The 14,184-nt window shown below is 49.0% G+C and overlaps 1 protein-coding gene across 1 annotated transcript in view; it reads left to right on the forward strand.

The window, feature by feature from the left end:
- Positions 1–13,773, forward strand: part of Tusp (WD40 superfamily protein Tusp) — a 128,989-nt gene extending 115,216 nt beyond the window's left edge. Inside the window, exons 16-20 of the mRNA XM_070101426.1 lie at positions 4,267–4,587; positions 7,609–7,826; positions 8,169–8,337; positions 8,609–8,806; positions 13,639–13,773. Coding sequence (XP_069957527.1) covers positions 4,267–4,587; positions 7,609–7,826; positions 8,169–8,337; positions 8,609–8,806; positions 13,639–13,755 — 1,023 coding nt within the window. The 3' untranslated portion in view covers positions 13,756–13,773. The remainder of the gene's footprint in view (positions 1–4,266; positions 4,588–7,608; positions 7,827–8,168; positions 8,338–8,608; positions 8,807–13,638) is intronic.
- The last annotated feature ends 411 nt before the right edge of the window (positions 13,774–14,184 follow it).

Here is a 14,184-nt window from a genome sequence, read left to right on the forward strand (position 1 = left end):
TGGGTAGTACAGTACCTGCACTCTGAAGGATGAGTGAGGATGTTACAGTCCTGGAGGTGGGTAGTACAGTACCTGCACTCTGAAGGATGAGTGAGGATGTTACAGTCCTGGAGGTGGGTAGTACAGTACCTGCACTCTGAAGGATGAGTGAGGATGTTACAGTCCTGGAGGTGGGAAGTAGAGTACCTGCACTCTGAAGGATGAGTGAGGATGTTACAGTTCTGGAGGTGGGTAGTACAGTACCTGCACTCTGAAGGATGAGTGAGGATGTTACAGTCCTGGAGGTGGGAAGTACAGTACCTGCACTCTGAAGGATGAGTGAGGATGTTACAGTCCTGGAGGTGGGTAGTACAGTACCTGCACTCTGAAGGATGAGTGAGGATGTTACAGTCCAGGAGGTGGGTAGTACAGTACCTGCACTCTGAAGGATGAGTGAGGATGTTGCAGTCCTGGAGGTGGGAAATACAGTACCTGCACTCTGAAGGATGAGTGAGGATTTTACTGTCCTGGAGGTGGGTAGTACAGTACCTGCACTCTGAAGGATGAGTGAGGATGTTACAGTCCTGGAGGTGGGAAGTACAGTACCTGCACTCTGAAGGATGAGTGAGGATGTTACAGTCCTGGAGGTGGGTAGTACAGTACCTGCACTCTGAAGGATGAGTGAGGATGTTACAGTCCTGGAGGTGGGAAGTACAGTACCTGCACTCTGAAGGATGAGTGAGGATGTTACAATCCTGGAAGTGGGCAGTACAGTACCTGCACTCTAAAGGATGAGTGAGGATGTTACAGTCCTGGAGGTGGGTAGTACAGTACCTGCACTCTGAAGGATGAGTGAGGATGTTACAGTCCTTGAGGTGGGTAGTACAGTACCTGCACTCTGAAGGATGAGTGTGCATGTTACAGTCCTGGAGGTGGGAAGTACAGTACCTGCACTCTGAAGGATGAGTGAGGATGTTACAGTCCTGGAGGTGGGAAGTACAGTACCTGCACTCTGAAGGATGAGTGAGGATGTTACAGTCCTGGAGGTGGGAAGTACAGTACCTGCTCTCTGAAGGATGAGTGAGGATGTAACAGTCCTGGAGGTGGGAAGTACAGTGCATGCACTTTGAAGGATGATTGAGGATGTTACAGTCCTGGAGGTGGATAGTACAGTGCCTGCACTCTGAAGGATGGGTGAGGATGTTACAGTCCTGGAGGTGGGAAGTACAGTGCCTGCACTCTGAAGGATGAGTGAGGATGTTACAGTCCTGGAGGTGGGTAGTACAGTGCCTGCACTCTGAAGGATGAGTGAGGATGTTACAGTCCTGGAGGTGGGTAGTACAGTGCCTGCACTCTGAAGGATGAGTGAGGATGTTACAGTCCTGGAGGTGGGAAGTACAGTGCATGCACTTTGAAGGATGATTGAGGATGTTACAGTCCTGGAGGTGGATAGTACAGTGCCTGCACTCTGAAGGATGGGTGAGGATATTAGTCCTGGAGGTGGGTAGTACAGTGCCTGCACTCTGAAGGATGAGTGAGGATGTTACAGTCCTGGAGGTAGGAAGTACAGTACCTGCACTCTGAAGGATGGGTGAGGATGTTACAGTCCTGGAGGTGGGAAGTACAGTACCTGCACTCTGAAGGATGATTGAGGATATTACAGTCCTTGAGGTGGGTAGTACAGTGCCTGCACTCTGAAGGATGATTGAGGATGTTACAGTCCTGTAGGTGGGAAGTACAGTACCTGCACTCTGAAGGATGATTGAGGATGTTACAGTCCTGGAGGTGGGAAGCACAGTACCTGCACTCTGAAGAATGATTGAGGATGTTACAGTCCTGGAGGTGGGAAGTACAGTACCTGCACTCTGAAGAATGAGTGAGAATGTTACAGTCCTGTAGGTGGGAAGTACAGTGCCTGCACTCTGAAGAATGATTGAGGATGTTACAGTCCTGGAGGTGGGAAGTACAGTACCTGCACTCTGAAGAATGAGTGAGAATGTTACAGTCCTGGAGGTGGGAAGTACAGTGCCTGCACTCTGAAGGATGAGTGAGGATGTTACAGTCCTGGAGGTGGGAAGTACAGTACCTGCACTCTGAAGAATGAGTGAGAATGTTACAGTCCTGGAGGTGGGAAGTACAGTGCCTGCACTCTGAAGGATGAGTGAGGATGTTACAGTCCTAGAGGTGGGTAGTACAGTACCTGCACTCAGAAGGATGGGTGAGGATGTTACAGTCCTGGAGGTGGGTAGTACAGTACCTGCACTCTGAAGGATGAGTGAGGATGTTACAGTCCTGGAGGTGGGTAGTACAGTGCCTGCACTCTGAAGGATGAGTGAGGATGTTACAGTCCTGGAGGTGGGTAGTACAGTACCTGCACTCTGAAGGATGAGTGAGGATGTTACAGTCCTGGAGGTGGGAAGTACAGTACCTGCACTCTGAAGGATGAGTGAGGATGTTACAGTCCTGGAGGTGGGTAGTACAGTACCTGCACTCTGAAGGATGAGTGAGGATGTTACAGTCCTGGAGGTGGGAAGTACAGTACCTGCACTCTGAAGGATGAGTGAGGATGTTACAGTCCTGGAGGTGGGTAGTACAGTACCTGCACTCTGAAGGATGAGTGAGGATGTTACAGTCCTGGAGGTGGGTAGTACAGTACCTGCACTCTGAAGGATGAGTGAGGATGTTACAGTCCTGGAGGTGGGAAGTACAGTACCTGCACTCTGAAGGATGAGTGAGGATGTTACAGTCCTGGAGGTGGGTAGTACAGTACCTGCACTCTGAAGGATGAGTGAGGATGTTACAGTCCTGGAGGTGGGAAGTACAGTACCTGTACTCTGAAGGATGAGTGAGGATGTTACAGTCCTGGAGGTGGGTAGTACAGAACCTGTACTCTGAAGGATGAGTCAGGATGTTACAGTCCTAGAGGTGGGAAGTACAGTACCTGCACTCTGAAGGATGAGTGAGGATGTTACATTTCTGGAGGTGGGCAGTACAGTACCTGCACTCTGAAGGATGAGTGAGGATGTTACAGTCCTTGGGGTGGGAAGTACAGTACCTGCACTCTGAAGGATGAGTGAGGATGTTACAGTCCTGGAGGTGGGAAGTACAGTACCTGCACTCTGAAGGATGAGTGTGCATGTTACAGTCCTGGAGGTGGGAAGTACAGTACCTGCACTCTGAAGGATGAGTGAGGATGTTACAGTCCTGGAGGTGGGAAGTACAGTACCTGCACTCTGAAGGATGAGTGAGGATGTTACAGTCCTGGAGGTGGGAAGTACAGTACCTGCTCTCTGAAGGATGAGTGAGGATGTTACAGTCCTGGAGGTGGGAAGTACAGTGCATGCACTCTGAAGGATGAGTGAGGATGTTACAGTCCTGGAGGTGGGAAGTACAGTACCTGCACTCTGAAGGATGAGTGAGGATGTTACAGTCCTGGAGGTGGGAAGTACAGTACCTGCACTCTGAAGGATGAGTGAGGATGTTTCAGTCCTGGAGGTGGGTAGTACAGTACCTGCACTCTGAAGGATGAGTGAGGATGTTACAGTCCTGTAGGTGGGAAGTACAGTACCTGCACTCTGAAGGATGAGTGAGGATGTTACAGTCCTGGAGGTGGGAAGTACAGTACCTGCACTCTGAAGAATGATTGAGGATGTTACAGTCCTGGAGGTGGGAAGTACAGTACCTGCACTCTGAAGGATGAGTGAGGATGTTACAGTCCTGGAGGTGGGAAGTACAGTACCTGCACTCTGAAGGATGAGTGAGGATGTTACAGTCCTGGAGGTGGGTAGTACAGTGCCTGCACTCTGAAGGATGAGTGACGATGTTACAGTCCTGGAGGTGGGAAGTACAGTACCTGCACTCTGAAGGATGAGTGAGGATGTTACAGTCCTGGAGGTGGGAAGTACAGTACCTGCACTCTGAAGGATGAGTGAGGATGTTACAGTCCTGGAGGTGGGTAGTACAGTGCCTGCACTCTGAAGGATGAGTGAGGATGTTACAGTCCTGGAGGTGGGAAGTACAGTACCTGCACTCTGAAGGATGAGTGAGGATGTTGTAGTTTTATAACTGTAGTGTAGGCACGTCTCTGGCAAGACAGTGATGGAGTGAATGATGGTGAAAGTGTTTCTTCTTTTCTCGGGTCACCCTGCCTTGGTGGGAGACGGCCGCTGTGTTAATAAAAAAATAAAATAAGTCATATATGTAACTGTCCATCTCTCTCTCTCTCTCTCTCTCTCTCTCTCTCTTTCGATCTATCTATCTATCAGTAACTCTCTGACTCTCCGACAGCGTCAGGTGGGAGAGTGTCAGCCCTGGAGAACCTGCCTGGCTGACTGTGGCAAGAGTCGAAGTCTTGACTCTTCTCCTATCATTAGCAAGAGACGAGTCCAGCAAAGTCAACAGCACAGTCAGCATAGTCAACTCCATCACCACCACCACCACCCTCTGGCTATCTCCACCACCACCACCACCACCACCACTACCACCACCACTACCACCACTACCACCACTACCACCACTACCACAATCACCACCACTACTACTACCGCTGATCTTCATGTAATCAACCACATTGAAAAACAGCAAAGATCCTTAGCTAAGACGCTGAAGGTAAATATATATATATATATATATATATATATATATATATATATATATATATATATATATATATATATATATATATATATATATATATATATATATAAGAGAGCAAATGAGAGAGTGGGTGAGATGTTATCAACAAATTTTGTTGAAAATAAGAAAAAGTTTTGGAGTGAGATTAACAAGTTAAGAAAGCCTAGAGAACAAATGGATTTGTCAGTTAAAAATAGAAGAGGAGAGTTATTAAATGGAGAGTTAGAGGTATTGGGAAGATGGAGGGAATATTTTGAGGAATTGTTAAATGTTGATGAAGATAGGGAAGCTGTGATTTCGTGTATAGGGCAAGGAGGAATAACATCTTGTAGGAGTGAGGAAGAGCCAGTTGTGAGTGTGGGGGAAGTTCGTGAGGCAGTAGGTAAAATGAAAGGGGTTAAGGCAGCCGGGATTGATGGGATAAAGATAGAAATGTTAAAAGCAGGTGGGGATATAGTTTTGGAGTGGTTGGTGCAATTATTTAATAAATGAATGGAAGAGGGTAAGGTACCTAGGGATTGGCAGAGAGCATGCATAGTTCCTTTGTATAAAGGCAAAGGGGACAAAAGAGAGTGCAAAAATTATAGGGGGATAAGTCTGTTGAGTATACCTGGTAAAGTGTATGGTAGAGTTATAATTGAAAGAATTAAAAGTAAGACGGAGAATAGGATAGCAGATGAACAAGGAGGCTTTAGGAAAGGTAGGGGGTGTGTGGACCAGGTGTTTACAGTGAAACATATAAGTGAACAGTATTTAGATAAGGCTAAAGAGGTCTTTGTGGCATTTATGAGTTTGGAAAAGGCGTATGACAGGGTGGATAGGGGGGCAATGTGGCAGATGTTGCAGGTGTATGGTGTAGGAAGTAGGTTACTGAAAGCAGTGAAGAGTTTTTACGAGGATAGTGAGGCTCAAGTTAGAGTACTTAGGAAAGAGGGAAATTATTTCCCAGTAAAAGTAGGCCTTAGACAAGGATGTGTGATGTCACCGTGGTTGTTTAATATATTTATAGATGGGGTTGTAAGAGAAGTAAATGCGAGGGTCTTGGCAAGAGGCGTGGAGTTAAAAGATAAAGAATCACACATAAAGTGGGAGTTGTCACAGTTGCTCTTTGCTGATGACACTGTGCTCTTAGGAGATTCTGAAGAGAAGTTGCAGAGATTGTTGGATGAATTTGGTAGGGTGTGCAAAAGAAGAAAATTAAAAGTGAATACAGGAAAGAGTAAGGTTATGAGGATAACAAAAAGATTAGGTGATGAAAGACTGGATATCAGATTGGAGGGAGAGAGTATGGAGGAAGTGAATGTATTCAGATATTTGGGAGTGGACGTGTCAGCGGATGGGTCTATGAAGGATGAGGTGAATCATAGAATTGATGAGGGGAAAAGGGTGAGTGGTGCACTTAGGAGTCTGTGGAGACAAAGAACTTTGTCCTTGGAGGCAAAGAGGGGAATGTATGAGAGTATAGTTTTACCAACGCTCTTATATGGGTGTGAAGCATGGGTGATGAATGTTGCAGAGAGGAGAAGGCTGGAGGCAGTGGAGATGTCATGTCTGAGAGCAATGTGTGGTGTGAATATAATGCAGAGAATTCGTAGTTTGGAAGTTAGGAGGAGGTGCGGGATTACCAAAACTGTTGTCCAGAGGGCTGAGGAAGGGTTGTTGAGGTGGTTCGGACATGTAGAGAGAATGGAGCGAAACAGAATGACTTCAAGAGTGTATCAGTCTGTAGTGGAAGGAAGGCGGGGTAGGGGTCGGCCTAGGAAAGGTTGGAGGGAGGGGGTAAAGGAGGTTTTGTGTGCGAGGGGCTTGGACTTCCAGCAGGCGTGCGTGAGCGTGTTTGATAGGAGTGAATGGAGACGAATGGTTTTTAATACTTGACGTGCTGTTGGAGTGTGAGCAAAGTAACATTTATGAAGGGGTTCAGGGAAACCGGCAGGCCGGACTTGAGTCCAGGAGATGGGAAGTACAGTGCCTGCATTCTGAAGGAGGGGTGTTAATGTTGCAGTTTAAAAACTGTAGTGTAAAGCACTCTTCTGGCAAGACAGTGATGGAGTGAATGATGTTGAAAGTTTTTCTTTTTCGGGCCACCCTGCCTTGGTGGGAATCGGCCAGTGTGATAATAATATATATATATATATATATATATATATATATATATATATATATATATATATATATATATATATATATATATATAGATAGATAGATAGATAGATAGATAGATAGATAGATAGATAGACAGATAGATAGATAGATAGATAGATAGATAGATAGATAGATAGACAGATAGATAGATAGATAGATAGGAAGGTCAGACAGAGGGTGTGCCTCCCAGGAGCTGGTGTTGGTGACATAGTCACCAGGTTGGATAATATTATGTCAGGTAATGGGAACAAGCCCATTATATGTCTTACTGCTGGTGGAAATGACATTGGGAAGGGCAGGAGACAGGAGCTGCTACTTAAGTATATATCAGCCATGAATAAATAAAGGGGATGTAAATAGCGTGCTGAAATTTCCAGCCAAAACAGGACTCGCAGCAATGGTTTCAAGTTGGAAAAATTCAGATTCAGGAAGGATATGGGAAAGTACTGGTTTGGTAATAGAGTTGTGGATGAGTGGAACAAACTCTCGAGTACAGTTATAGACGCTAAATCGTTGTGCAGTTTTAAAAATAGGTTAGATAAATACATGAGTGGGTGTGGGAGAGTGTGAGTTGGACCTGACCTGACTAGGTCAAGGCATTGGCTTAAGCCGGTGGGAGAATTGGATCTGCCTCGCATGGGCCAGTAGGCCTTCTGCAGTGTTCCTTCTTATGCTTTTATAATAGTAATAATAATATTAATGATAATAAGAATAATAATAGTTCTCGTATAAATACTGACTGACCTAAGAGCTTCAATTGACTGGATATATTAATATTATATTAATGCCGATAGACTGTGTGGGTCTATTAGAGGCCAATAGATTGTGATCTATCATTGTGCTGGCCAGGAGAGCGTGCTGGTAGAGCGGCTGGCAGCTCTACAGAGAGAATGTCAACAGAATCCACCATCCACGCCCATCCATCAATCCACGTCCGACACCACCCGCCGCCTCAACACGCCCACACACACGCCCACCATATCCTCCGCCCACGCCAGCAAGAGCATTCCCTCCACGCCCGTTAAAACCAGGAAGGCACGGCGACACCAGTCCTCCTCACCTATTAGGTGAGTCCCCAGGTGACTTGCAAGTGAGTTCCCAGGTGACTTAATCTCTCTGTGTGTAAGGTGACTAACATCCAGGTACGTACTTACTGCTAGGCGAGAAAGGACAGTAGGTGTAGGATAACTAACATCCAGGTACCTACTTAACGCTAGATGAACAGGGGCAATAGGTGTAAAATAACTAACACCTAGGTACCTACTTACTGCTAGGCGAACAGGGATAGTAGGTGTAAGATAACTAGCATCCAGGTGTATACTTCCCATTTCCTAAGCTCCGTGTTACATGCTATGCATCTTCCAATTCCCCATTTATCACCACTGACGCTTCCTCTCCTCCTGTGGTAGGAAACACCTTCTTAATTCCCCGCTACTGGCTCGTCGGCGACAGCGCAGAGGGACGGTAGAGAGCAGCGACGACGAGGTAGTACACTGTTCCAGTGACGCTGAAGTTCTGTGCTCCTCCTCCAGCTACAGGGACCTGGAAACCTTCCAGAAAACCCAGCTCAGGAACAAGGTACTGGCAACACCCTACAAGACACAGTAAGGAGAGAGAAAGAAGTCTAGTGGAATAAGGGGAGATACTTGGGGGAGACAGAGGAGACTAAAATACTAGGAGCAAAGGGCTAGTAACACCTGTGTAAATTATTAAGTGTATAAGAAAAAAAGAAAACATATAATAAGATCTCAAAAAGCTTTGGTTTTCTTCTCGGGTCCACCATTTTCCTATCTAACATCTTACGCTTTTGTAATAGCCAAGTTTATTTCGTCTGTTCGTCGTCCCACAGCTACGACGGTCGCGGGGTCGTAGTGAAGGCAGCGGAGGCGACAGCTCCGGGTCGTCGACACCACGACACAGACAGTACGTGATGCACAACAAGGCTCCACTGTGGAACGAAAATTCCCAAGTGTACCAACTGGATTTCGGAGGCAGAGTGACACAAGAATCAGCCAAGAACTTTCAGATCGAGTTTAAGGGAAAGCAGGTGAGTTCTGAGAGCAGGTGAGTTCTGAGAGCAGGTGAGTTCTGAGAGCAGGTGAGTTCTGAGAGCAGGTGAGTTCTGAGAGCAGGTGAGTTCTGAGAGCAGGTGAATTCTGAGAGCAGGTGAGTTCTGAGAGCAGGTGAGTTCTGAGAGCAGGTGAGTTCTGAGAGCAGGTGAGTTCTGAGAGCAGGTGAGTTCTGAGAGCAGGTGAGAGCTAACAAGAGCAGAAAGGAAGGGAGAGAGACGGAAGGTGGAGAATAAGAGGAGGGAAGGGAAGTAATGATAGTGAAACAGAAAGAGTCACAGAGATAGAGACGGGGAAAGGAAGGAAAACAGGACGATAAGGGAAAGGAGGAAGAGGAAGGAGATACGAAGAAGAAGAAGAAGAAAGAGAGAGAAGAAGGGAGATAGAAAGGGAAGTAAAATGGACTCAGAATAGATAATTTAGCTAACATTCTTTAACCAATTATTTTCTTCTTACCTAGACACTAAGGCAATGTGTATTCTATTAAGGCAACCTACCTACCTCACCAAGCCAGCCTACCTACCTCACCAAGCCAGCCTACCTATCTCACCAAGCCAACCTACCTACCTCACCAAGCCAGCCTACCTACCTCACCAGCCAGCCTACCTACCTCACCAGCCAGCCTACCTACCTCACCAGCCAGCCTACCTACCTCACCAGCCAGCCTACCTACCTCACCAGCCAGCCTACCTACCTCACCAGCCAGCCTACCTACCTCACCAGCCAGCCTACCTACCTCACCAGCCAGCCTACCTACCTCACCAGCCAGCCTACCTACCTCACCAGCCAGCCTACCTACCTCACCAGCCAGCCTACCTACCTCACCAGCAAGCCTACCTACCTCACCAGCCAGCCTACCTACCTCATCAAGCCAACCTACCTACCTCACCAGCCAGCCTACCTACCTCACCAGCCAGCCTACCTACCTCACCAGCCAGCCTACCTACCTCACCAGCCAGCCTACCTACCTCACCAAGCCACCCTACCTACCTCACCAGCCAGCCTACCTACCTCACCAGCCAGCCTACCTACCTCACCAGCCAGCCTACCTACCTCACCAGCCAGCCTACCTACCTCACCAGCCAGCCTACCTACCTCACCAGCCAGCCTACCTACCTCACCAAGCCAGCCTACCTACCTCACCAGCCAGCCTACCTACCTCACCAGCCAGCCTACCTACCTCACCAAGCCAGCCTACCTACCTCACCAAGCCAGCCTACCTACCTCACCAAGCCAGCCTACCTACCTCACCAAGCCCGCCTACCTACCTCACCAAGCCAGCCTACCAACCTCACCAAGCCAGCCACCCAACCTCACCAAGCCAACCTACCTACCTCACCAGCCAGCCTACCTACCTCACCAAGCCAGCCTACCTACCTCACCAGCCAACCTACCTACCTCACCAAGCCAGCCTACCTACCTCACCAGCCAACCTACCTCCCTCACCAGCCAGCCTACCTACCTCACCAAGCCAGCCTACCTACCTCACCAAGCCAGCCTACCTACCTCACCAGCCAGCCTACCTACCTCACCAGCCAGCCTACCTACCTCACCAAGCCAGCCTACCTACCTCACCAGCCAGCCTACCTACCTCACCAGCCAGCCTACCTACCTCACCAAGCCAGCCTACCTACCTCACCAAGCCAGCCTACCTACCTCACCAAGCCAGCCTACCTACCTCACCAAGCCAGCCTACCTACCTCACCAAGCCAGCCTACCTACCTCACCAAGCCAGCCTACCTATCTCACCAAGCCAACCTACCTACCTCACCAAGCCAGCCTACCTATCTCACCAAGCCAACCTACCTACCTCACCAAGCCAACCTACCTACCTCACCAAGCCAGCCTACCTACCTCACCAAGCCAACCTACCTACCTCACCAAGCCAGCCTACCTACCTCACCAAGCCAGCCTACCTACCTCACCAAGCCAGCCTACCTACCTCACCAAGCCAACCTACCTACCTCACCAAGCCAACCTACCTACCTCACCAAGCCAGCCTACCTACCTCACCAAGCCAACCTACCTACCTCACCAAGCCAACCTACCTATCTCACCAGCCAACCTACCTATCTCACCAGCCAGCCTACCTATCTCACCAGCCAGCCTACCTATCTCACCAGCCAACCTACCTACCTCACCAGCCAACCTACCTACCTCACCAAGCCAGCCTACCTACCTCACCAGCCAGCCTACCTACCTCACCAGCCAGCCTACCTACCTCACCAGCCAGCCTACCTACCTCACCAGCCAGCCTACCTACCTCACCAGCCAGCCTACCTACCTCACCAGCCAGCCTACCTACCTCACCAGCCAGCCTACCTACCTCACCAGCCAGCCTACCTACCTCACCAGCCAGCCTACCTACCTCACCAGCCAGCCTACCTACCTCACCAGCCAGCCTACCTACCTCACCAGCCAGCCTACCTACCTCACCAGCCAGCCTACCTACCTCACCAGCCAGCCTACCTACCTCACCAGCCAGCCTACCTACCTCACCAGCCAGCCTACCTACCTCACCAGCCAGCCTACCTACCTCACCAGCCAGCCTACCTACCTCACCAGCCAGCCTACCTACCTCACCAGCCAGCCTACCTACCTCACCAGCCAGCCTACCTACCTCACCAGCCAGCCTACCTACCTCACCAGCCAGCCTACCTACCTCACCAAGCCAGCCTACCTACCTCACCAAGCCAACCTACCTACCTCATCAAGCCAGCCTACCTACCTCACCAAGCCAGCCTACCTACCTCATCAAGCCAACCTACCTACCTCACCAAGCCAGCCTACCTACCTCATCAAGCCAACCTACCTACCTCACCAAGCCAGCCTACCTACCTCATCAAGCCAACCTACCTACCTCACCAAGCCAGCCTACCTACCTCATCAAGCCAACCTACCTACCTCATCAAGCCAACCTACCTACCTCACTAAGCAAACCTACCTACCTCACCAAGCCAACCTACCTACCTCACCAAGCCAACCTACCTACCTCACCAAGCCAACCTACCTACCTCACCAAGCCAACCTACCTACCTCACCAAGCCAACCTACCTACCTCACCAAGCCAACCTACCTACCTCACCAAGCCAACCTACCTACCTCACCAAGCCAACCTACCTACCTCATCAAGCCAACCTACCTTCCTCACCAAGCCAACCTACCTACCTCATCAAACCAACCTACCTACCTCACCAAGCCAACCTACCTACCTCACCAAGCCAACCTACCTACCTCACCAAGCCAACCTACCTACCTCATCAAACCAACCTACCTACCTCACCAAGCCAACCTACCTACCTCACCAAGCCATCCTACCTACCTCATCAAGCCAACCTGCCTACCTCATCAAGCCAACCTACCTACCTCACCAAGCCATCCTACCTACCTCATCAAGCCAACCTACCTACCTCATCAAGCCATCCTACCTACCTCATCAAGCCAACCTACCTACCTCACCAAGCCAACCTACCTACCTCATCAAGCCATCCTACCTACCTCATCAAGCCAACCTACCTACCTCATCAAGCCAACCTACCTACCTCACCAAGCCAACCTACCTACCTCATCAAGCCAACCTACCTACCTCATCAAGCCATCCTACCTACCTCATCAAGCCAACCTACCTACCTCATCAAGCCAACCTACCTACCTCACCAAGCCATCCTACCTACCTCATCAAGCCATCCTACCTACCTCATCAAGCCAACCTACCTACCTCATCAAGCCAACCTACCTACCTCACCAAGCCAACCTACCTACCTCACCAAGCCATCCTACCTACCTCATCAAGCCAACCTACCTACCTCACCAAGCCATCCTACCTACCTCATCAAGCCATCCTATCTACCTCATCAAGCCAACCTACCTACCTCATCAAGCCAACCTACCTACCTCACCAAGCCAACCTACCTACCTCACCAAGCCATCCTACCTACCTCATCAAGCCAACCTACCTACCTCACCAAGCCATCCTACCTACCTCATCAAGCCAACCTACCTACCTCATCAAGCCAACCTACCTACCTCACCAAGCCAACCTACCTACCTCACCAAGCCAACCTACCTACCTCATCAAGCCAACCTACCTACCTCACCAAACCAACCTACCTACCTACCTCACCAAGCCAACCTACCTACCTCATCAAGCCAACCTACCTACCTCACCAAACCAACCTACCTACCTCACCAAGCCAACCTACCTACCTCACCAAACCAACCTACCTACCTCACCAAGCCAACCTACCTACCTCACCAAGCCAACCTACCTACCTCATCAAACCAACCTACCTACCTCACCAAGCCAACCTACCTACCTCACCAAGCCAGCCTACTACCTTACCAAGCCATCCTACCTACCTCACCAAGCCAACCTACCTACCTCACCAAGCCAGCCTACCTACCTCACAAAGCCAGCCTACCTACCTCACCAAACCAGCCTACCTATCTCACCAAGCCAGCCTACCTACCTCACCAGCCAGCCTACCTACCTCACCAAGCCAGCCTACCTACCTCACCAAGCCAGCCTACCTACCTCACCAAGCCAGCCTACTTACCTCACCAAGCCAGCCTACCTACCTCACCAAGCCAGCCTACCTACCTCACCAAGCCAGCCTACCTATCTCACCAAGCCCACCTACCTACCTCACCAAGCCAGCCTACCTACCTCACCAAGCCAACCTACCTACCTCACCAACCCAATCTCCCTCACATACCCAGGTTACCTACCTTACTACTTTCACTAAACCAAACTACCTTAACCTACCTTACCAAACCAGCCTGCCTCACTAAGCCAGCCTACCTCTTCCAGGTGATGCAGTTCGGCAGGATCGACGGGAACGCCTACACTCTGGACTTCCAGTATCCGTTCAGTGCCGTTCAAGCCTTCGCTGTCGCTCTTGCTAATGTTACTCAGAGACTGAAATGATATAAGATGTATCCAGAGACCCAGGCAAGTATATATATATATATATATATATATATATATATATATATATATATATATATATATATATATATATATATATATATATATATATATATATATGCAATAAGATCACAGTAAACAGGTGATTTCAGAATATGCAAAACAACCACTCTGAAAGAATAGAGAAATTCCAAGCGCTTTCGTGACTACTCACATTATCAAGGAACTATGAAAGTAAAGCATCCAAGGAAGCTATATAAGGGGTCAGGCCAGCACCTCACTATCAGATCCCACAACGGTTAAACACCTGACGCGCGCCGACCCAACTTGGATAGGTCCTTTGCACAACTCACCAACAAACTATTCTACCCAAGAAAATTTAAAAATTATTATTTGTCCAGTGTATTATTAAATTCTTCCCAAATTCTA

The sequence above is a fragment of the Cherax quadricarinatus genome, chromosome 77, assembly GCF_038502225.1.
Source record: "Cherax quadricarinatus isolate ZL_2023a chromosome 77, ASM3850222v1, whole genome shotgun sequence".
Lineage (NCBI taxonomy): Eukaryota > Metazoa > Arthropoda > Malacostraca > Decapoda > Parastacidae > Cherax > Cherax quadricarinatus.